This window comes from Nematolebias whitei, chromosome 21 (genome assembly GCF_014905685.2).
Source record: "Nematolebias whitei isolate Nwh7 chromosome 21, NemWhi1, whole genome shotgun sequence".
Lineage (NCBI taxonomy): Eukaryota > Metazoa > Chordata > Actinopteri > Cyprinodontiformes > Rivulidae > Nematolebias > Nematolebias whitei.
In genome coordinates this window covers 17073374-17095981 of record NC_056518.1, presented here as the reverse complement: position 1 = coordinate 17095981, position 22608 = coordinate 17073374, and the positions used below count along the sequence as shown (strand labels likewise).

The 22608-nt window shown below is 39.6% G+C and overlaps 3 protein-coding genes across 3 annotated transcripts; 1 reads left to right on the top strand and 2 right to left on the bottom strand.

Moving 5' to 3' along the window:
• Window positions 1–381: 381 nt before the first annotated feature.
• Window positions 382–6820, bottom strand: plk4 (polo-like kinase 4 (Drosophila)). Its single transcript, XM_037695182.1, has 15 exons — window positions 6791–6820; window positions 5955–6050; window positions 5573–5668; window positions 5167–5281; window positions 4081–5050; window positions 3916–4004; window positions 3493–3833; window positions 3307–3411; window positions 3102–3204; window positions 2868–3017; window positions 2553–2781; window positions 1471–1573; window positions 998–1135; window positions 800–906; window positions 382–717 (listed from the first exon to the last, which is right to left on the bottom strand). Exons 1-15 carry the CDS (start codon window positions 6818–6820, stop codon window positions 606–608), a joined length of 2784 nt encoding a protein of 927 aa, XP_037551110.1. The 3' UTR covers window positions 382–605.
• Window positions 6821–7805: 985 nt separating this feature from the next.
• hspa4l (heat shock protein 4 like) lies at window positions 7806–16458 on the bottom strand. Its single transcript, XM_037695002.1, has 20 exons — window positions 16359–16458; window positions 16121–16279; window positions 14025–14082; window positions 13780–13920; window positions 13490–13612; window positions 13304–13403; window positions 13078–13211; window positions 12747–12991; window positions 12587–12663; window positions 12079–12230; window positions 11866–11972; window positions 10864–10997; window positions 10438–10634; window positions 10021–10083; window positions 9557–9700; window positions 9222–9347; window positions 8993–9100; window positions 8761–8880; window positions 8315–8476; window positions 7806–8222 (listed from the first exon to the last, which is right to left on the bottom strand). The coding sequence occupies exons 2-20, from the start codon at window positions 16225–16227 to the stop codon at window positions 8034–8036; spliced, it is 2487 nt and encodes an 828-aa protein (XP_037550930.1). The 5' UTR covers window positions 16228–16279; window positions 16359–16458; the 3' UTR covers window positions 7806–8033.
• Window positions 16459–19209: 2751 nt separating this feature from the next.
• chmp3 (charged multivesicular body protein 3) lies at window positions 19210–22014 on the top strand. The gene is made up of 6 exons (XM_037695486.1): window positions 19210–19343; window positions 19750–19810; window positions 20312–20491; window positions 20620–20741; window positions 20882–20996; window positions 21088–22014. Exons 1-6 carry the CDS (start codon window positions 19299–19301, stop codon window positions 21225–21227), a joined length of 663 nt encoding a protein of 220 aa, XP_037551414.1. The 5' UTR covers window positions 19210–19298; the 3' UTR covers window positions 21228–22014.
• Window positions 22015–22608: the final 594 nt, after the last annotated feature.

The window sequence follows — 22608 nt, the reverse complement described above, 5'->3', positions numbered from 1 at the left end:
CACCACTATCCCGTGTCCTTTGTTCTTCTAAATGGTAAAAAATAAGTAAATTCTTACCCAGACAGTGTCATGTTCTCAGCTTCCACATGAATGTTTACTTCTTGGGTGTCTTGTACATTGTTTATATGCGCCTAGGCTTACATCCAGCCATACAGTAAGTTTTGTATACGTTCTGTAATTAAGAATTCACAATTGTGGCCAGTTTTTTTTTTTTTTTTTTAATTAAAGGGCCAATCCGTTCATCAAAATAAACATGTGAAACCTTCTTTGTTTTAATTCATACTGTGTTTTAGGTTCCTTCCAGATTTTAATTTCATTCACAGTAGATGTGTTGTTCAAAAGAAGAAACCACAAACAAGTGCTGCAGTTCTCCATCCAGTCTCCAGATGTTTCTTGTATCCACATCCATCAGTCGCAGTTCATAGGAAATAAAAAAAGGAAACTTCTAACAGCTATTTTAGACACTATACAACAGTCAGGTTATAAAAAAATAAAACTCTTCATAATCCTCTGTACACGTAAAACTGACCAACACATAGAAGGTATATTTACAGGGACAGCAGACCGATGAGGTCACACAGGGAACTAATGCTACTTTCAAGTGTTTAATGAGCCGGGAGGTGACGTGCTGATCGGTTCGCCAGCAGTCCGAGAATCGACGAGAGACAGTGCAGCTTTTCCTTGACGTGCTCTGGCAGCTTCTCGTTCTCCTTATACCTGCAGAGTGGACACCTCTTAGCTGCTGTAACTAAACACCGTTGTGTTTAACCAAAAAGTGACATCAAATTTCAGCTCTGACCTGGTTATCCTCCCTTCTGGAGACGTGTACGTGATGCAGGAAACTCCTGCTTGAACCACCAGCTGAGAGCCGTCATTAAACTGCACCCACACCTCCCCACTCGTCAGCTTCAGGGTAAAACGCAGAAATTAAATCATTTTCAAAAAATCAAATCAAATGTTCTCAGCAGAGTATTAAGTGAAATAGTTAATCCAGTACCTGGGATGCCCATCCAACATTGGGCACAAATATGGACTTCACCACCTTCCCTGTGCTCTGAGTCAGGTCTGGCTGCAGCGGAGAGCATTTCTTACTCAGGCTGGCTGTGGTGAAATCAGAGCCATCGTAGGATATCATCTGGAAGCAAATAGTAACATGATAGTGAAAAATCAAACAAGCTCCACCGAGTTTAAGGTGAGCATTTGCACAGGTGTGTTTAGTTTTAAATGTATTATTAGTATCTGCAGTGGAACCAGCAGCATTCTGGCTTTACTTCATGCTGCTTTAATTACATGCAACATAAACAAATTCACAGAAAAATACAGCAATAGCACTGTTTTTGTCCTGTTGAATGCATAGGAAGACATTTTAATCCTCTTGGAACATTGTCCTGAAAATCCAGCTTACGTCTTACTTTTAAATTGTAATCTCAGTGAATTCTGTTTGTGGACCCTGTGTGCAGAGACACTTACTGAAGGAGTGATTTGTGGAGGTTTAGGAGGTGACACTACATCAAGAGGCACCTGCTGCGAAGGCGCAGGCACTAAGGATGGAGAGTCTGAGCTGGTAGGTCTCCTGTGAGGAAGAGAACACGACAAAGTGTCGCTTAAAAACAAGACAAAACAGAAAGAACTGTCTCTGTGATAAATGCAGGGTGAACATGGAGTGCTGTAATGTGCAAAAGTAGACCCAAAGGGATGCATAAAAACAAAACTGACAAAAAAAAAAAAAAGTTGCATAAAGAGATCAAGGCAATCCATAAAAAGGCACAAAAGACAAAAAAGGAGGCTAAGGAAAAAAAATGGTCGTAAACAAGACAAAAAATGAAAAGGACATCCAAAGAGACAAAAATGGTGTAAGGAGACAAAATGAACCATAAATAAAAAAACAGAATAAAAAAAAAAGACAATAAGGATGTGTAAGACTTAAAAAGGATGCCTAAGGAGACGAAAATGGCAAAAAGAAGCATAGGAAAACAAAATGAAAATGAGACAAACATGAACTAAATATGGATATATTTGAAAAGGCACAAACTTTTCCAAAGATTTTTTTTAAAAATCTCATGGCATGTCGAGGAGAAAAAGTAAATAACGTTTAGACAGGTCATCTGGACGGCAAAACCCAGTTTGCTGGTCAGCAAACTGGGTTTTTTCCACTGTGGAGTATGCTGCTTGTGGGAATCTGTTTGTTTGGCGTGTCCTCAGATTGAAGAAGTCCTTTGGATGAAGGACAAAATGTCTCAGCAAAAACAAGAAACCGTCCAGATGACCTGCTGAACATTGCTGGATTTTTACCTGGATTATTGAGCATGAACTTTGCTACATAACATTTAATATTTCAAAAAGTAGAAAAGTCAGAAAAACCAAAAGTCATAGTCAGGATGTTCTGAACAAGCTGAGTGTTTTGATACAGATGGATGAAACAGTTCAATGTATGCTGAAGTAGTTTGAGTCCAAAAACACATAAGGAACAAACTATAAGCAGGAAAACAACCGTGTGAATTCTGTATCAGCCTTAAAGCGATTTATTACAACAGAAAGAGTTTTTCTCTCACCTGCCAATGGAGATGGGGAAGAAAGGAACTTTGTTGGCGCTCCGCTGCTCCTCTGCTGTGATGGCGGCCTCTAGTGACAAACACAAGCTGTGGCCTTCATCAGATAACTCCACATACATCCTGCTTTCTGGACTGAGGCCGCTCAGCCCTACCTCCCCCTTCACAGTGTATGACTTCCCACTCTTTTCCACAACTCGCACCAGTTCGGACGTTTTGTGGGTTTTCGCTCCTAAATGAGGCACACAAAAAAAAAAGTGTGAGGTCAGCCAACGTTTTTGTGGGAATCACACATTTTATTATTCATCTCTGACTCACCATCATAAAAACAAACTTCAAGATCTGCATTGGGGGTGTTTTCCATCAGCATCACTTTAGCATATTTAGTGTAAAGTGTTACTTTAGGTGTCTTGGACTTCACAAGCTGCACAAACTTGGAGGCATACTGGTACTTCTTCCAGTATTTTTCTGCAAAAAAAATTTAAATACTGAGGCTAATTGTTTATTTTAAACCATATGAGGTTTCAGGATGGGACAGGTCCATCTAAATACCTGGAAGGTCTTCGTAGCTGCAGATGAGAATATCTTCTGGTGGAGCTGGAGGGCAGTCCAGCACAGGAAAACCCTTTCCATCGTTGGGCTGGTAAATTGTCACCTGGAACAAATGGCAATATTAAAGCACAATTCATACATTGGAATACTATCATGTACCAGGCTCATATTAACTTCCTGCATGTTTTTCTCAGTGTAATAGTACCATTGAACCATCACAGGAAATCTGTAGGACTTCTTTGACTCTTTCTTGCCCAGTTTGGGATTTTAACAACTCCATGCACACTTCACCAGAGTCCAGGATGCTCACCTGTAAGACAGAAATACATAATTATGAATTATAAGTATTTTAACTGCTCTAAGAAAAAAAAAAGAGTGTGCAAAATCTTACAACTGCGTTTTTGGTCTTCTGTCTGATAGGCTTGAGTCTGGACGCACACAGAGGCGGGACTACGTCTCTCAGTGTTTTCTTCTTGTCTGTAGTGAGTTTGGATGAAGGAAGCTTTAAGTCCCTGCTGTGAGGAGGCTGGAACTCTGCTCCAGGTGTGTTCTCTCTGTATGAGTCGAGGTTGGGGGGAAGCTGGTTATGCAGGTGGTGCTGGTTGTGGTGAGGGTGCACACCTCGACCCATGGGCTCTGACCAGGAACTGGGACCTCCTAAAGGTCCTCTGCTGATGTGGAAGCTGCCACTATCGCTGTGAGTGCTGCTGTCGGTGGGCCTCTGTCCAAGAGCTGAAAAAACAACATTTGTTAAATCAAATTCAAGCTAACAAACAATTTAACATACAAATAGCATTGAAAAGGCTCATGTTACCTTCATTATTAAGCCAGTTAGAAACTCCCTCCATGTCCTGATATTGTAAGTTTGGTGGGTGTATCATTTCTGTTGTTAAATAACCAGAACTGAAACAAAAACAAAAGATGAATTAATGTGACAAGTAAGTTTAAAAAAAGAACAGCTCTTAAACAGACTTCTTACTTTGCAGATTGTTTGACAGGAGGGGAAGGAAGCCTGCCATGCTCTGAAAATGTTTGTGGAGTAGAGGAGGTGGGGAAGATGGGGAGTCCGACACTGGCCAGAGTCTCCTCTGAATGACATCTCCCCAGCTCAGCTGAAGTCTGTCCTGCTGGGGTTGCACCGCAGCGATCTGATGAATGAGCCCGCCTCAGGAAGCGGGAATGAGGCTGACCACCCTCCCCACCATAAACAACTCTGCTCCTGCCGTCTCTGTACAAAATGTCTGGCGCCTGATGTCGATGCCTCTGGTCCCCTTCCTCAAAGCAGGCACTGTTAGGTTGGCGTTGAAGACTTGGCAACATGCGATTGGGCAGAGCTGAACCAATCACGTGCTTGGTTCGCCTTTGGAGTCGGGTGCCGCTACCAGCAGAGGTGGAGGAGGTGCAAGCGGTTGAGATGGTAGCAATGCCGCTGTCTATGGACCCATCATCCCCCAGCCTTGGCTCTTTGGTCCCGACCAGTGGACTCTGGGTCATGAATGGGTGGTCCAGAACTGCGGAGAGGCTGGGCCGCAGGGCGGGGTCTTTCTGCAGCAACTGATGGATCAAGTCCTGAGCTTCTAAAGAAACATGCGTCGGCATCTCATAGTCCCCGAGAACCACCTTAGACAAAGTGTGCTTGACTGTGTCCGTGTCAAACGGGGGGCGGCCCATCAAGAAGGCGTAGAACATGCACCCCAGTGACCACACGTCCGACTCCAGGCCGTGTGCACTGTGGGTTGCCACCTCTGGGGAGATGTAGTTGGGAGTCCCGCACATGGTGAAGTGCTTTTCATTTGGAAGCTTGAGCTGAGTAGCGAGGCCAAAATCTGCTATCTTAATGTTCATGTTGCTCGTCAGCAGAAGGTTGGACAGGGTCAGATCACGGTGCAGGATGCCATGAGTATGTAAATACAGCATTCCTTTCATTATCTGATGCATGAAATGTCTTGCTGTGAAATGAAACAAATAATCATTAAAAAAAGGCAAGCCAGCCTCAAAGCTGACAAACATCAACAACAACATAAATCTGATTTCTTTAAAGTGTTTACATATATTTCTGCCTGACCTTCATCCTCAGAGAAAGGCGTCTTTCGCTCTTTAAGATACCGACTCATCTCTCCATTGTGGCACATCTCCAACACCAAATACACATAGTTGCTGTCCTCAAAGTAGTTGTAGAGCTTTAAAAACACATGACCAACAATAAATGTGCAGGCAAGCAAAATATGGAACACGTGGATCTAAATTTCAGCTCACAGGCTGCTGAGGTGGTCCACAAACTCTGAAGCAATAAATACCAACACAATACAGTTATTTTAACATGAAGCTGATCTACATATGTATGCATATTTAAAAAAAATATATATATATATTAATAAAGAGATGAACACATTAATAACACAACCAACCTGGTGTAGTTTATTACAAGACAGCGTAGTATTACAAACTCCTCAGCCACCTGCTGACATTACCTCAAGTATAGAAGGATGTTTGAGTCGGCAGTGAATCTCCACCTCGTTTGTCACACGCTGAACCATCCCAGCTTTGTGCATGGCTTTTTTGTCAATCTGCAGATGGGAACAGCAAGATAATTATACCCCTGCTTCCCATAGGATTACAATCCATTATGGGACAATCATACAGCAGAGTGTTTGGGTCTGCTATAAGGACAGTGAACGAGTGGGTTTGTGGCGCTGAGGGACCACAAAAAGCCCAAGGGAGGTGCATATGGTGTAATATCCCAACAGTTCACATTTATGCTTCAACTGTCAGATTCACACAACAGCTTGTGAGTTGATTACAATGTCTACACTTAAGATCAAGCAGCCTGAGAAATACATAAAATTATCTTACCATTTTGATAGCCACCTCCACACCAGTCTTGACTGATTTTGCTCGGTAGACACACGCAAAAGAGCCTTTGCCAAGGAGGGTGAGGACCTTAAAATCCTGAAAGCACAGAAATAAAAACAAGCACAAGGCATTATCTTCTGCTGATCACTCCTCCTTAATTCTTTAAAACAGACTCTTTAACAGCAGATACCTCAATCCTGAGCTCCTGTGTGTTCGACACCCTTTCCTTATCATCTCTGCTGGCCCAGGTGTCAACAGAGATGTTTTGAAAGAAATAGGTCAGAGTCTGATCATACATCGTCCCTACAGCCTGCGACATGCTGGGTGTTTACTGGAACAACCCAGCCACTAATGACACCAAGAAGGGGATGAACTCACAGCACAACAAACCAGTAACTGTCAAACAAGCTACCAGCACCTGACGCCATCATCTGGCCAACCAGAACCTGTAATTATCCCGGCTTCACTCCCGCTGATGGAGAACCCGTTTCCAAGCAGCATGTTGGGCTGCCAAACTGATGCTCTGTTCTCCCAAGAGTCTGGGGCTTTCAACCAGGTAAAGACATAGAAACATTGGCAGACATGTTCCGTGAAAATAATAACAACAATAGTCGGTTAAAACCGTAGCTTGCAAGTGCAGAAGCGGAGTTTAAGCTAGCTTTCTTAGTATCTAGACAGCTCATTTTCTAAATTATATCAGGCTATATTTATTAAATGTGTCGATTCAGGCAGTTTTACATTAAACGTAGTCCCAAACACCGTTAACAGCCGCCGCAGCCTTTAAAGCTAGCACCACTCCGAGTCAACGTTAGCTTGTGCTAGCCAAAGGAGCTCACCTCGATTTTGTCACCGATTGAGACGCTCATCGTGCCGGGTGTTGTCCTCTCAGATGCATGCAGACTTGTAAAAAAGTTCCCCGCTCGGCAGAGTTCATGGAGAGGTGATGAAAGGACTCTCAGGGTGCAAATATTCGTAGTTCTCCAGTTCCCCTCCAAAACTTTGTCATTTCTTCCATTTTGAAAATATCCGCCCGTTACTTCGGGGCTGCGTAACGTGCTACGTCACTTGATAACAAGCGATTTAACCACGCCCCCATTTAAAGGGACCCTACACTTTAAATATTTATCTATTTGGTTAATATGTTTGTTTTTGTTTTCATAATCTTTATGGCTCTAGAATATATTTAATTTAGACAATTTAGTCTACATAAGGGGAATCGTTAGCAGATGTGTTTGTGTGTTAACTTAACGTGCATTTCATAATTTTTATTTCTATTTCCAGTTTTGAAGGAAATTAAACTGCCCTAAATTTTAAATGTACAGTAATAGATATTAAGTTGTTAGTAACTTCTTAGTTAGTAAGTTATTTGTTTTTTTACAGTTCTGGTCACGTTTCAAGAATTCACCTAGATCCAGTCTTTATTCATGTAATCAATTTATTTTGTTTATTTTGCTTAAAATAAAATACAAATTAAGAGTTAAGACATTTTGTTTGATTAAAAATATATATTAATTTGAGCCTTCTTGACATTCCATATTTTAAATTTAAAATAGCAAGAAAACAAATAAAAGAAATGGCTAGTCAGGTAATAAAATATTTGGTGTTTTAAGCATTTCCAATTTAATATTAGAAACATGCTCTTTATTTAATATGATTTTATTTACTAAAATAATATTTACAAGCTCTAAACATAGCCATCAACTACGTACTTGAATAGGCTGAATAGTACTAATTATAGGAATTGATTCTAGAAACTTAAAAATAATGTGGAATATAAACACAAAGTACAAAGAAAACATCCTTATGTCACAATCAGAATCAAATAAAAAGCAAAATTCTTTAATTTCTTAGGTATGTCAGATCTCGAGAGAATAAAGCACAGCACTGTATGTAGCACATAGGAATGATAGGGTGAATTTAAAATCCTCAAAAAGGTAAAGTCCACTGGAAAAAGACAAAAACAATTCCACTGAGATGACTGGTGAGAACTGAGAAATGGTCCCAGTATTTCTCTTGCTACAGTCTAAATAGCGAGTGATGGTGAACTGGTTGAAGAGTTTGCTTATTAGAGGCAAATCTTTAGTCTACTTCCATGTGTTTTGTGCCAGGCTTCGTGTGCTGGCTCCCCTTTGCTTCTCCCTGCCCTTCTGCTTCTTGATTAGATGTTGGACCGTTATGAGCTCCACTGTTGGGGTCGTTCACTTCAGGTGGCTCCTCCACTGTGGGCTTTGGCCTGTTGATCACTGGATTACAAACACCTTCCAGTTCCTGGTTTGGAAACAGGTAGCAAAGCAAAATGAACACTTTTAAGGCTCACTAATGAATGGCAAAAATAAGCTGATTAATAAATGTTCTCATACCTGGATTTTTGCAATGATATCTGCTACTTTAACCACTGGGTCTTGAGTTATTGCAAGTTTGCTCTGTGCATTTATCTTGTTGTTCATCCAGCCCATGCTTTCACTCACACACTTCTCAACGGTGCTTACTTCGTCTGGATTTAAATGCACAAAACGTTCATCCTGAAAAAGACAAAGGAAAAAAATCATTGGCAAATCTCAATTTTACCTCTTTTACCTAAAACTACACCATTGTTGTCCACTAAAACTAAAGTTTGACACTAGAAAAGTAACAAAAACACTTAAGAAAGTGATAATAAATCAACAATTTCCAAGATGTACAAAATGTATATTATTTTGCACCATATTGGAGACTTCTACCTACAGTAAAATGAAATTATACATTATCTGTTAATGCTGTTTTTTTTAGTATAAATTAAAGTTATAAGCAATTTGAGAGAGTTTACCTTTTGTCTGTAGGAATCTACAAACTTCATGTAGAGCTGAAGTTTCTTGCCCAACTCTTCAAAAGCTCTTGGCCTGTCCTCATTCTCTCTGTGCCGGTCCTGAATGGGCTGACCAAACCTCTGGGAAGTCACAAGATTTATTATAAATGAACATTGCCTCGTTAAAACTGTAGATATCTTTATGTTTGTGATAATATGACTGAATATAATAAATGAACGAATGAAGACGAACCTGGAGTGCACCCAGCTTCTCCTCGTAGACTTGTTTTGGTTGGTCCTCTCCATCCTCATACAGCCAGTTCTCTGTGTCCTCCAGCATCAGTGTCAGACGGTTACTGTCCTGTTAGACGTCAGAAGATCAGAAGCTAAGTAAATGTTCTCAGTCATAATCATCTTTATTACATTTCACTGGCTGACTGTTCTTGTGCAGCTCCGTACATAATAAAAAAGGTGAAAGTTACCTCTTCAGTGATGTACTTTTGATAAATCCCGCAGAGTTTTTCCCTCAGATCATACACATATTCCTCCACGGCATTTTTAGCATCATTTACTTCTTTTACCAGTTTGTCCTGGCTGATCATTTGGCGCTGTGCGGTAAAAATAAAACAATAAAAACATAATTAAAATGAAATTAGCTTACATAACCTCCACGGGTATATAAAAATCTGTTTTAAATGATGGCTTTAGTCACACATTGCTGTAATTTTTTTTATTAAATCCTGATGTCTGAATGAGGAAATGTTAGTTTGATAATAAAATTGAAGTCAGGTGTTCAAAGAGCAGCAGCAGCTCTCACCTCATACTCCACAAAGTTAATAAGAATGTCGCTGTCCAGCTGCCGGATGTTGTTAGCCACAATGGGAAGATCAATGCTCTTCACTTTGACTTTTGGCTTGCTTCCTCCAGCTGATGGATCCTGCATTTCTGCAGCTGCCCCTTCCTGAAGCAAGAAAGCAAAACGTGCAGAAAGCATGCCTTTTAGCAGCGATTGAACCTTGCACGCCTGATGCTCATCGATTTCTGCAGGCTAAATATTCTTTATATAATCCCAATGTTCACGTCAACTTACTGAACGTAAATATGTCTGCAGATGTTTGCTTTATATAACATTAAAAGTTAGTGTGGACCATGTGCTTTAAACCTACAGGACTGGAGTCTGTTAAAACATCAGTATGTTGTTTGTTTAGGAAAAAAGAATTTCGGTTTGCTTTATGTCAACATACTATTTTCCTTTGTTTCATAAAAAGAAACCAAACTAACCTTAGTGTCCTCGTTCTGCTGGCTCCCCTGGCTTTGACCTTCCTGGTCCACCTGTATTTTGGTCTAAATCGCAACACAATGGTTTAAATTCTAAATTGCATTTTTTTTCTGCTGAAATTAAAAAATATATTTTCAGGCAGTTATCGAACATAGATGTTCACATCCTCAAACTGAGTCAATATAAGATGCATAAACAGTAGATGCTTATATTGCAGGTTAAAATCTTTGAAAAGCAAAAACCTTTACACGATCTCTGCGATGCGTTAGATTTTCACTGAAGTTAAAAAATATATCTGATGGCATTACAGTTCCTCAAGCATCGTTTGTATCCAACACTTCCTGTATCACATTTCTCTGACTGATTCTCCAACGCCTTAATTACAAAAGCAGGATGAGCTGTGTCAGTTTATGTCTCACCTGCTCCTCTGCTCTGCCTTCATTCTGCAGCACTGGCTCTGACTCGATTTGCATTTCCTCTCCTTCCCCTTTCAGCTTCTCAATCAGTGACGCGCTGGACACGCTGAAGATGCCGTGAATGTTGACACGCACTTTGACTTTGACTTTGGAACTGTCTCCGTCTGGCTGAGGAACCACATTCTGCACTGAGAAGCAGCCTGGCAACAGCATAAGGGGGAAAAAGTGAGCAGGTTGTTCTGATATTTTAGTGGCAGTAGTTCAGATGAGAAGAAGCTGAAATAACTGACATCCCAACTGAGAGCATGGCTGAGTCATTGCAGTCCATCTGTGCGAGCTTTATTTCTAATTGCGGTCTAGTTTTAAATTGCTCTAGATCAGCACGTTTATGTCAAAGGGAGCTCCAAGGAGCAGAGTTAGCATCGTTACCTATTCTGTGGTCGGGGTAAGGGAGCTCCTGAGGGCTGCTGTAAAACGCTTCCAGATCAAAGGGCTCCTTCTTGTGGAAAGTGATCACTTTGGAAAAAGGAGCAGCGTGATTCTTACTAAATACTTCACACTCCCTGTGACAAAAGAAAAAGCAAGAGTCAGGGTTTGGATGTTAAATCACAGTAGGCATTATTTTAGTATTTTAGCCCTGGTGGCTCAATTTTAAAACTAACATCTACAAAATACTATTTGTGTGAATACTAATTTAGTACTTCCCCTTTTTTCCCATGTTTATTTTTCTGAACGTTTTTTTTTTTTTTTTTTGCAATTTAACTACTGGTAGTTGCAAAGTCTGTGCTTTTTTTTAGCCATTCAATTTGTTATTTTCAAAATAATTACATTTACTTAAAATAAATTTTGCGTGAAAACACAGAAAATTATTTCCTTATAGAAATAGAGTGAAAACTTCAATTCTTTCAAAAACATTGTTCTCATTGAAAGCTGCTTCAGCATACTTGCTATAGTTTTGTTTTCTTGTGCTACGTTTAGTTTTCAGCTATTAATCTGCTACTTTAAATATGAGAAGCTTTTTTACTACTTTAGCAAAAGGCTAGCTAAATGCTAGTTTTAGCTTATAGCCGTTTGCTACTTTTAGCATATAGCTAAAATGTCGCTATTTTTACTACCCCTTTGCCCATTTACCTTTTAGCTCACCTTAAGCTACTTTAAGCTATTCGTTGCTACTTTATGCTTGTAGCCAGCCTTTTGCTGTTTTTATTTATTCATTATTATTTTTATTTATTAATTCTAGTTTTAGCTAGCACTTTGCTCCTTCTAGCGTTAAACTAGCGTTTGCCTCTGTTAGCTTGAACAGCTCAGTTTGAGCTCTTCAGCAAAATTCAGCAGTCGTTCAGTTTGCAGCATTTTCCTATATTTCCCCAGAAAATACAGTTTCTATTGTTTACTTTGTGTTTTGGGCTATTGCTTCAAAAAATGTTTTACCCCAGTCCATCCTCTGTTGGAGACTTCCAGCGCAGAGTTATAGGAAAAGGAACCACGTCAGTAATAGAGAATTCTCGAACCTTAAAAGCTGGAGACAGAATTGCGCACTGCACCCGAACACACCACACAAATAAACACAAGTTAACTGCACAGTTTGGTTAGAACCATATTCCTTATAAATCATGCAATAGCTGCTGGTGTTGAAAGTTGTACCTGAAGGGCGCAGCCCCGTGCCACAGCTTCGTCAGCGTTCAGTGTGGTACTGATGTCTTTGCAGAAAAATTTGGAGATTCTCTCTTTGACAGCCGGGATTCTCGTGGCTCCTCCAACTATCTCAACTGCATAGATTTCATCCCGACTCAACTCTGACCAAACAATAAACACGCAAGCATTTAAGTACCACACCAATATCAAATCAAGCTGGTTGCTACAGCTAACCGACCTTAAAATACAAAGAAATATCTATAAATGAATGTCTATAACTGAGTCAGCTTTACAGATTGGTAAAATTAGGTGTTATTAGCTGAGAGTCATTCACAACACACACTGAGTGACATCTTGTGATATCACATGAGAATGTGCATAACAGTTTTTTATAGGTCGGACCAAAGTGGTGTCATTTCTCATCAGAAGATGATCTCAGTCTAAAACTCTAGCAAGCTTGGTTTTTAATTTACACAATATTTAGACGATAGGTTTCAGACAAATCTGAGGTACATACTTGATTGTTCAAAGGCTGCTTTGAGCGGCCCCTCCACCCTCACTACATATTGAGCACACATTTCTTCAAACTGTGCCCTGCAGGTCACAAATAAGGATTTATGACAGGTTTTGACATTAGAAATGTCTTATCAAAGGAAAAACGTATGAAAATAAATGACCTGTTCATCTTGCTGGAGACGTCAATGTCATTCATGAAGCACTCGATGTTCAGAGGCAGGTCAGAAGAGTTGGCGCTCATGAGCTTCTTCAGCTTCTCACACTCCTGATGGAGCCGAAGCAAAGCTCTCGGATTGTCCCTCACATTGAGCTTGTATTTGGTCTTGAACACCTCGCAGAAGTGATCAACCAACACTTCGTCAAAATTATGCCCACCAAGGTATGGGTCAAACGCTGTGGCGAGAACCTGATGAACGACACAGATGACTGATCTAATACTTTAAAAAAACTAATATTAGATTGTTTTCCGACAGAAAAAGGGGAAATGCTCACTTTGAGTTTGCCTTTGTTAAAAGCAGTGATTGAGACTTGAAATGATGAGTGTCCCATGTCTACAAAAACTACATTTCTTGGCTTTTCTTCTGGAGTAGGAAGGTCTTGTTTGTAAATCCCATAAGCCAAAGCCACTGTTGGCAATAAAAGCATGAATTAGCATTTATTTGTGTCCCAACTTAAAAATAAAAGATGCATAACTTTAGAAACATTCGTGAACACTGACCTGCAGTGGTGTCATTGATCAGCCGCAAACAGTTCAGCCCTGCAATCTGAGTCGCATCAAGGACTGACCGTCTTTCAGCGTCAGTGAAAAAACTTGGGACCTGTGGAGCCACAAAGCAGAAATCAACGAGTTTCCTGGAAGCGCTTGTTGAGCTGACGGGTGCCTTGAGTGTTTTGTGTCACTCACAGAGACGACGCAGTCCACCACCGGTTTCTTCAAGGCACTCTCTGACGTCTCCTTCAGCTTGGTGAGCAGCATCCCACTGATCTGCTCCACTGTGAACACTTTCTCCTCCTCGAGGTAACGCACCTGTAAACATTTTAAAAGAAGAGGTGAGTGGAAGACGCCAGTCAAGGATGTGCGCAGCAAACTGACTCTCCGTGCTCAGCATCTCGGCTTAATTCAAAGGACAGAGATCTGCAGTAACAGCAGCAGACAGGGTGAGAAAACGTGCGGGACGTCGTAAAATGCTTTACCTTAATTCCTGCGCTTCCATTGGCCAGCTTGTGCAAGCTGTAAGGGAGCCTGTTTTTTTCTGCTTGGACAAATGGATCATCAAATGCTCTGCCGTGGAACTTTTTGAAGCCATGCACGGTATTTTTGAAATTAGTTATAGCCTGATACAAAAAAGAGAGAACACAAAGCATATTTTGTCTCATTAAGTTACAAATATAAACTTCTAAAATTAAGGATGAAACAAAAACCCGTTGGTTGAGCTCACCTGACTCTTGGCTGCATTTCCAATCATGCGATTTTTGGAGGCCAGTGAAACACAAGCCCTAAAAATGTGATCATACACATTAGAATGCAACTTCAATTACTGGTACAAAAACATTGGGACGTTACGTAAAATGTCAATAAAAGCAGAATGCAATTATTTGCAAATCTCATAAACCCCATATTTTATTCGCAATCAAACACAGTAAATAAATAAAATGTTTAAACTGAGAAATTTGACTAGTTTTGACAGCAACACAACCCCAAAAATACAGAACAGTGGCAACAAAACTGTTAAAGTAAGTGGTGCAAATGAGAAACAGCTGAAGGAGCACTGGTTGCATTAACTGGCAACATCATTAAGAGAGAGTGGCAACAAAATAGGTGTTTTAGAGGCTGAATCTCTCACAAGTACAGATGGGTAGAGGTTCACCAGTCTGTAAACAGTTCACCATCCACAAGTCCAGATTAAAGCTCTATCAAGCAAAGAGGAAGCTATGTGTGAACTCCAGTCAGAAATGCTGCCAACTTCTCTGGGCCAAAATCAATTTAAAAAGGACTGAGGGTAAAACCAGAAAATGTTTTGTGAACAAGGGAATCAATTTTTGACATTTGTTTTGGAAACCACATTCTCCATACTAAGGAGGAGAGAGTCATTTCAGCCTGTTATGTTAACAACCCTGCCTCTCAGATGGTATGGGGGTGCATTGTTGCTTATGGCATGGACAGCCACATCCACACCATTGTACAGTTACTAATGTGCATGCTCAAAGTCAGTATACTACAATGCATTGTGGTCTAAATAGCTTTTAGTTTGCTGAAATATGTCTAACCTGCACTGTTTCAGCAAAGCTCTGCAGTTGTTCAGACACCTGGCAACGTTACATGTCTCACTCACAGCATAAAATGCCAATAAAACTAATTTACAAATATGTTTGTATATAACTAATAAAAGCTGGTGCAAAAAAGGCAGCGATGAAACTATTTAGGGGCGTGGAGCCTGATTTTATGCTGCTGCATTAAGTGTTATAAAGATCAACTGAAAGAAAATATGCACGTTTTAGAACAACATGTGTTACCATCCAAGAAAACCCATGTTTATCAGCTTGAATCCTCCATCAGACAACATTCCTTTCCAAAAACGCCGAATCTCCTCAGCGCCTCGACATTTGCAGATGTTGTTAAAAGAAGAGACAATGCTTCACAGTGGGGCAACATGGACCAACATTTTTGAGATGCCTTGCTGCCGTCAAATTCAAAACCACCTTCTTTATCAACTTTTGAAATGTTAACTATGTTTCGTTGTAAATAAAATATATAAGCGTAGGAGACTTTCAAATCATTGCGTGCCACCTTTTTCAGTATAACGGTTTCAGGTAAGACGAATATGCGGCGTCCCCGACTCAACTTATTCGTTTGAACAGAAATATGAAGAGCTGAGATTAAGGCAACGTCACGAGGGAGTCTAGGAAAGAAACACAAACTAGGGCAGTGAGACAAATCAGTTCACCTTCAACATTAAGCACCGCTTGGACAAAATTACAAAGTGCGAAACTATCGCAAACATTCTGCTTGTTGTGTGACAATTGTGTTTTTATACTGAGATCCATTTCATTGTGTGACTGACACTGACAAGAAGACACTCCCTGGTTTCACCTTGCCACAAAAATAATCCCTCATCTCTAGTGCAGCTGCACATCCAGGCTGCTGCAAACTCAGCTGGCTGACAGAGAATACCTGACAAGGAAAGATAAATGTTAAAGGGGTTGACCTGTTTACCTTTCTGGCCTGGGTCGTAGAGGATTTTAAGGGTGCAGTTTTTCACAATAGACACAATGTCATTGTGTTATCCGTTATTATCATGGTATAAATAACACCATTTCCATTTAAGATGCCTAACTCAGAGAAGTTTGTAGCACAGAGAGGTGGACATCATGTTTAATGTAAGACTACTTACTTTGGCAGCTAATAAACCAACACTAGCAGGGCCCATCGCCATCCTTCCTTTCTGACCGCTCAGCCAGTGCAAGGATGCAAGCATTATTGCGTAATAGCCTCGCAGTCTATGGACGGTGACGAGCTGTCAACATTCATACTTACGGTGTGCATCTGTCACTGTGCTCATTGGCAACAGTTTCAATGCCTCCGCTCCTGGCCACGGCGATGTAACAGTTCTGGAAACCCACATCAATGCCAACCACGGACATTATGAGCGCTCCTAATTTAACCTCTTTGAGTTATCGTCCGCGAAAGACCGCACTATTAAAAAAAAATACAATGTCAGTCCGAAATAAATTGCTCTGCTAAATAAACCTGCGCTTTCAGAAGGCGGACTAACCGAGTGACTAGCTGTTATGTAAGTCAGGATGGATAAAGCAAACTCATTCAGCGGTAATCCCCGGGAGCGATGGTGTCCAGAGTGAATTCTCCTCTTCCTAGGCGGCGCTAGCATTAGCTAGCGGTTCTGACAGGCTGAATGCACGTTAAGCCCGCCTACCGCTGTCTCTGATTGGCTAAAACCCAGCCGGGGGTTGTATCTGATTGGCGTAGCGACAAATCAGTAACCGAAGAATCTAGAACCTCCTTGAAAAGGGAACGTGTTAAACGTCACAGGTACAGCAATGGGCACGTTTACCCTGATTACAGTCTGGCAGGTAATTTTTTTGTCTTTGCATGTCCCGAAACATAATGTCTTAAATTTGTTTATTGATTAAAAACCTTTATAAGTCTATAGCGGATGTAAAAATATTTTTTGTAAATGAAAATTATAATTAAAGTTATGAAACAATAAAGGAAAAAAATATATAAAAGTGATCAGGACAATTTAAAACAACCTAAATACGTGCTAATATATAGTTATGACTAAAATTAACATTGACATTACATTTCAGAATTTTTGTTCATTTATAATAATATTAGTATAGTAATCGTATTTAACACTGTGAGTAAGTTTTAAACAATTCTCCATGCTTAGAGTTTTTTTTTTCTTCTTCTAATTTTCTGAAGTTTATTTGGAATTTGGCAATTTTTCCTCTTTGTCTTGTTCCTTTGACCATGACAGCATTCTGTGTGCTGTGTGTTTAAATGTGCTTGATGTGTGCACGTGTTTGTGTTGGAGTTTCACCTCTTTCTGACAGATGAGTTTATTTTCATGGAGTGTGCCAAAAGAAAAAAGGTTTCAGCTGTATGCCAACACTTTGAGGAGGTTAATCCCAATAAATTACACAGATTATTATATTTTGCCGGTTAGATACAGAAGTCCGTAACTATTTTGCAAACTGCCTTATAATGATGTTGATGCTGATGTTTAGGCTTAGTTCAGATCTCAGATCTTATCACTGTTTTTCTTGTACATTTTATTGTTGGATGTAACTGGGACCCTGTGCACATAATTTCGTTCCACCACATGTACCACATGTGGTGTGAATGACCATCTGTATAAAAAGACTAAAACTTTTGTTTCTCAGTTCTTATGATATTGTTTTTCTTGTTTGATTTATTCTTGTGATTTTGGGGGGCATGTAGAATCATAGTTGTGAAGTGACAAATACAAGTTAAAATTATTGTTGTTATTGCTGTTATTATTGTTGCTGTTTATACTTATATTATACTTTACTGTATTTTTTTTCCTATTCCAATGTTGTGTTCCAAGAAACTGAGATACCTCCACACCACCTCAGCTGCAGTATTTTCCTGCTCATCATGAAAATAATGAGGAAATATTTCTGGACGCAGCCAAGGTCTGCTTTTTCATTCTTCATATTTGTTAAGCAACCACAACAATAAGGATATTAACAATACATCATTCAACTAATACATATCAGGGCGTGGTAGCGCAGAGGCTAGAGAAGGTGGGCCTGTGATCGAAAGATCGTTGGTTCAACTCCTGGTACTGACAACATCAAAATGTGGGTGGGATAGATGAAGCACCCACACCTGCCTCCACCCTTATTTGTCCCACTCTGGGCCCTTATGCAAGACCCTTAACCCCCACCATCTGCTCCTCCGGGCGCCCTGTGCTCCACACAGAGGGCTGTGGTAGCTCGGTGGTCTGTGGTTGTGTCAGGAAGAGCATCCGGCATAAAAATAATTGCCAAGTCTTCGAAGTGGTGACCCCAGAAGAAGGGAGCAGCCGAAAGAAGAAAAAAATAATAACCAGAAAGGTATGTTGAAATGAATAATCATTGTTTTCTTGCTTCCCTTGGGCTTTTAAGGCCATGTTTGAGGCCAAAAACCAAAAGAGAGAGAGAGAGAGAGAGGAAAAAAAAAAAGACCAAAACCAAGGTCCAGAAAGTTCCTGCAGTCAGTTTGACATGTGGACATTGAAAAACAATTTCAAAGTGAGAAAATGACTGAGTCCAAGCTCAGTAGAAAAAAATACTTGTCCTTAATAATAAAAAAAAAAAAACAGTCACCATGAGTCCAGTATTCATAAGTGCATTCACTGTCCCACCACTGCAACTTTTTTTTTTTACATCTAATGACTGAAATTATACAGAGAAGTGTTTGTTATTAAAAAAAAAACTTCTATTACGTATGGAAGCAATGAACCAAATATTAATCAAAAATTACATGAAGAAACTACACAAAATAAAATTTAAGTGCATTTTTCAAGACAGCCGAGAGGCACAAGTTGAAATGACAAAGTTTTGACCAGCAGGGGGGGTGTATGTATATGAAGCTTAGAAACGTGAACCTTTTGACCATTTGGAAAGTTGTCAGACACTGGACAGTCAATGGAGTGGCATCCAAAAAAAAAAAAAAAAAAGATCTAACAAGGCGTCGTGTCCCTACCTATATTATTGAATATGCATCAGGACAAATAATGAAAGATTTTCAGAAAGTCTGAAATAATATTCCTCTCAGCTACTTAAATTATTACAAGAAAATCAAGCTTTTTTTGTAGCTGAATATAAAGAAATAAGCAATGATTCAAGACTTTAGCACAGAACTGTATACTCACTTTGAGAAACGTCAGTTAGTTAGTTGGATAGTTAGTTGTTTTCATAAATGTTTGTAATAATCAAATCTTTGATTCTCTTTAATGCACTTTAGGCCTTGGTTTTTGTGTCTTGTTCCGTTTCGGCTTCATTGTTCTTCTTCAGCATATGTTTGGCTGCTGAGAACCATACGGAGTGAAGGTTGTTTTATGTTTGAATGCAGCCCAAAGGCCCCGCCCAAGCGGAACAGGAAGTGTTTCCTCAAGCTCGTTTAGCCAACTGCTTTCAGCCAGGTAGCTTAGCTGAGCTTGTCTCAAAGTTTAAACGTTGTTATCGCCATGGGGTTGTTCGGTAGAACACCTGAAAAACCACCAAAAGACTTGGTATGTATTGTATGTGTAACATCAGGGCTGTCATTTATTGTTTTGCGCGTATTTAGATAAAAGCGGGGATGTTTTTAGCTATACTGGCTAACTAGCTTGTCCGCCATGTCCGTTAATACTTCTGCCAACTAAAAAACTGACCCTAATCTAATTGTGAATGAGTCACCAGTCCCTGTGACGTTAAACTACATTATTTCTTAAGTTGTTTTTTCGTTTACAACGTACAGAGGGCGGATTCAGTTAGCCTACTTGCTAACGTGTCTCTTGTCAAGCAATGTAAACAAAGTAGGATTCTGTTCAGTTCAGCAATTGGACAGACACATTAAACGTTATTTTTTTATACATTTCTTTACTGTTAAAGGGGGAAAAAAAGCTCAGTTTGATCTACTTTAAAATATCATTCCAGATCAACGAGTGGTCTCTAAAAATTAGAAAGGAAATGAGAGTGATCGACAGACAAATTCGAGGTAAGATTCACATACTTCCACACAACAATACATTTTTTTTTACATTTAATAGTTTCCATTCATTCAGAAAATTACCTTCATGCTGTTTCTAAATATTTTTAAATAATAGTGAAAATAACACTTGATTGGGGTATCTAGGAATAAAACAACAAAACCATGTATTATGACACAATATCAGTAATAATTAACTGTGAACAGTGAGTCATTAATGTGGATCATTTGTGATTCTTAAAACCTTTTTTTACCATTAACCATTTTTACACAAGTCCTAAAATAGACTAATACAACTAAAATATGTAAATTAAAAAAAGGGCTTTTTTGTTGCGTATCATTCCTAGTAGTCATCACTTGAGAATAAGCATCTTGTTTTATGTAGAAAATTCAGATCTGTCTTCAAATATCAGGAAGTGTATTATCATATGAACTTAACTGAATATATACCTGGTAGTTGTATACCTTTTGTCTATATGTTATTTTGTAATGGTAATCTCTTGCTTTCAGATATTCAAAGAGAAGAAGAAAAAGTGAAACGATCCATCAAAGATGCTGCCAAAAAAGGCCAGAAAGATGTTTGTGTGATCCTTGCAAAGGAGATGATTCAGTCAAAGCGGGCTGTTTCAAAACTTTATGCCTCAAAAGCTCAAATGAATTCTGTGCTTCTCAGTATGAAAAATCAACTTGGTGAGTGTAGAAGTGCAATGTTGTGCCATTAGATATTGGGAAAGACGTATCTACTCATCCCTCTCTTCAGTCATCCAACTTTATGTTCTGGAATTTAAATGAAGAAATGTATTTGTCTGTTTTTGTAGCTGTGGTTCGTGTAGCTGGGGCCCTGCAGAAAAGCACAGAGGTCATGAAAGCCATGCAGAGTCTGGTCAAAATCCCAGAGATCCAGGCTACCATGAGGGAATTATCTAAAGAGATGATGAAGGTCGGCAGCAGCATCAAGCTACTGCAAAAGCTAGAATGCCGTGACTTACTATGATTAAACATAATTTATTAATTATTTCACAACGTCCTTTAAGAAAAGTTAGTACTGTATAATTTATTCTATACTTATTCATCTTTCAGGCTGGAATCATTGAGGAAATGCTGGAAGACACATTTGAGAGCATGGAAGATGGAGAGGAGATGGAGGAAGCAGCAGAGGAGGAAGTTGACAAGATCCTCTTTGATCTTACTGCAGGTAAATAACTTTAAATGAAACAACTGAACACGTTTTAGAGCTGATTGTATTAGAATTAGACTAAAAGCTTTTTTTCTGTTTGCATTGTCAGGTGCCCTTGGCAAAGCTCCAAGCAAAGTCACAGATCCCCTGCCAGAAGTGCGGCCCGCTGCAGCAGCTGCTGCCTCAGAGGATGAGTCAGAGGAGGACATCGAAGCGATGCAGTCAAGGCTAGAAGCTCTGAGGAGCTAAGCTGAATCGCTCCTATTAGTCAGTTCACACGAGGACAGAGACAATTCTGGTGCAATGTTGACAGTACTGAACGCCCCCTGCATCATTCTATATTTTCACATAATCATTTGGGGTTAACATTGTGCTCTGAAGGCGTTAAAGTTTTTGTTGTTTTAACTGCATAAGAGAAGGTGGTTTGTTTTTGTTATCTGGGGTTGCTCTAGGTATGTCTTCATTATCCAAAGTAAATCAGAAGGTTAAGAAAGCTGTATATAATGTAAGTATGAAAAGCCTTCTGTGCCTACTGTGCTTATTTCTTCTTGTTTTATCCTAAATGTCTGGACTGTTTTGAAGGTATATGGGTAATAATGGGTCAAACAAGTGTAGCTGTTGAAACATCTTGTCATGCAGTAGATTACCAGTCAGCAGTGGTATTACCTTTTTATATGCAACTTCTGTTTGGTTCATCACTAAATAATTTACAATATCTGAAACACTAGATCTGACGAGCAGATTTTGCTTGTGGTGTTAATTTTCAGTACAGTCAGAATCTATTTGTTCTGTATGTGGACATACATGTTAAGTACACTTCGCATAAAATGCATGCGTACTGTTTTTTTCCCCCATGTTTGCGTTAACATTCAGCTTGTTAAATGCTGCTTCATACATCACATTTGAGTTCTTTATCCAAATAAAGATGCGGAGGACATCAAAAAAATGATTACAGGAGAATCTATGTATTGTTGAGTATTGTGTGTACTATTTTTCTATGTTAATGAACAGAAAAACTAATAAAGTTTTAATGAAAGTGATAACTCTGAATAAGCTGCATTTGTTGTACGTGTTTCTGTTTGATGTATTGATCTTACTGTATATTTGTCCGTTGTGACACACACTTTATGTTTGGTCTGTTCTCATCAGCAGAATAGCCTCTGGGTAATGAGTCTGCCACGTAGCTACAGTACTCAGCAGCTCAAAAAGTGTACTGCATCAGCATTTTAACACCTTTTAAGTCAAATAAAACAAGCTGCCAGTCTTAAACAGAATGAACCTTGAGTTAAATAACATTTTTCATCATCTTGCCCTTTGGGGGCTCCTATATGTTAAAAGCAGATATATATTTTATTATGATACTTGTTTTTAACTTACGAGTAGAGTGTGTCATGTTATGCAAAGCTGATTAAAGTCTTTGTTTTGCAGGAGCATTAATTCAATATTTTTGAGGAGATGTAGCACACACTGGGTCCGACATGTTTTGAGCATTCACTTGCCTTTTAAAATGTACAAACAGATGAAGTTTCTGCCAGGCTCACCTCTCCCTCGGCAGCTTTTGTTGTGCTGTAACCAAACCTCAATCTTGCTCTCTGGCTTCACTTTGTAGGCTGATGGACAAAGCCAAGGT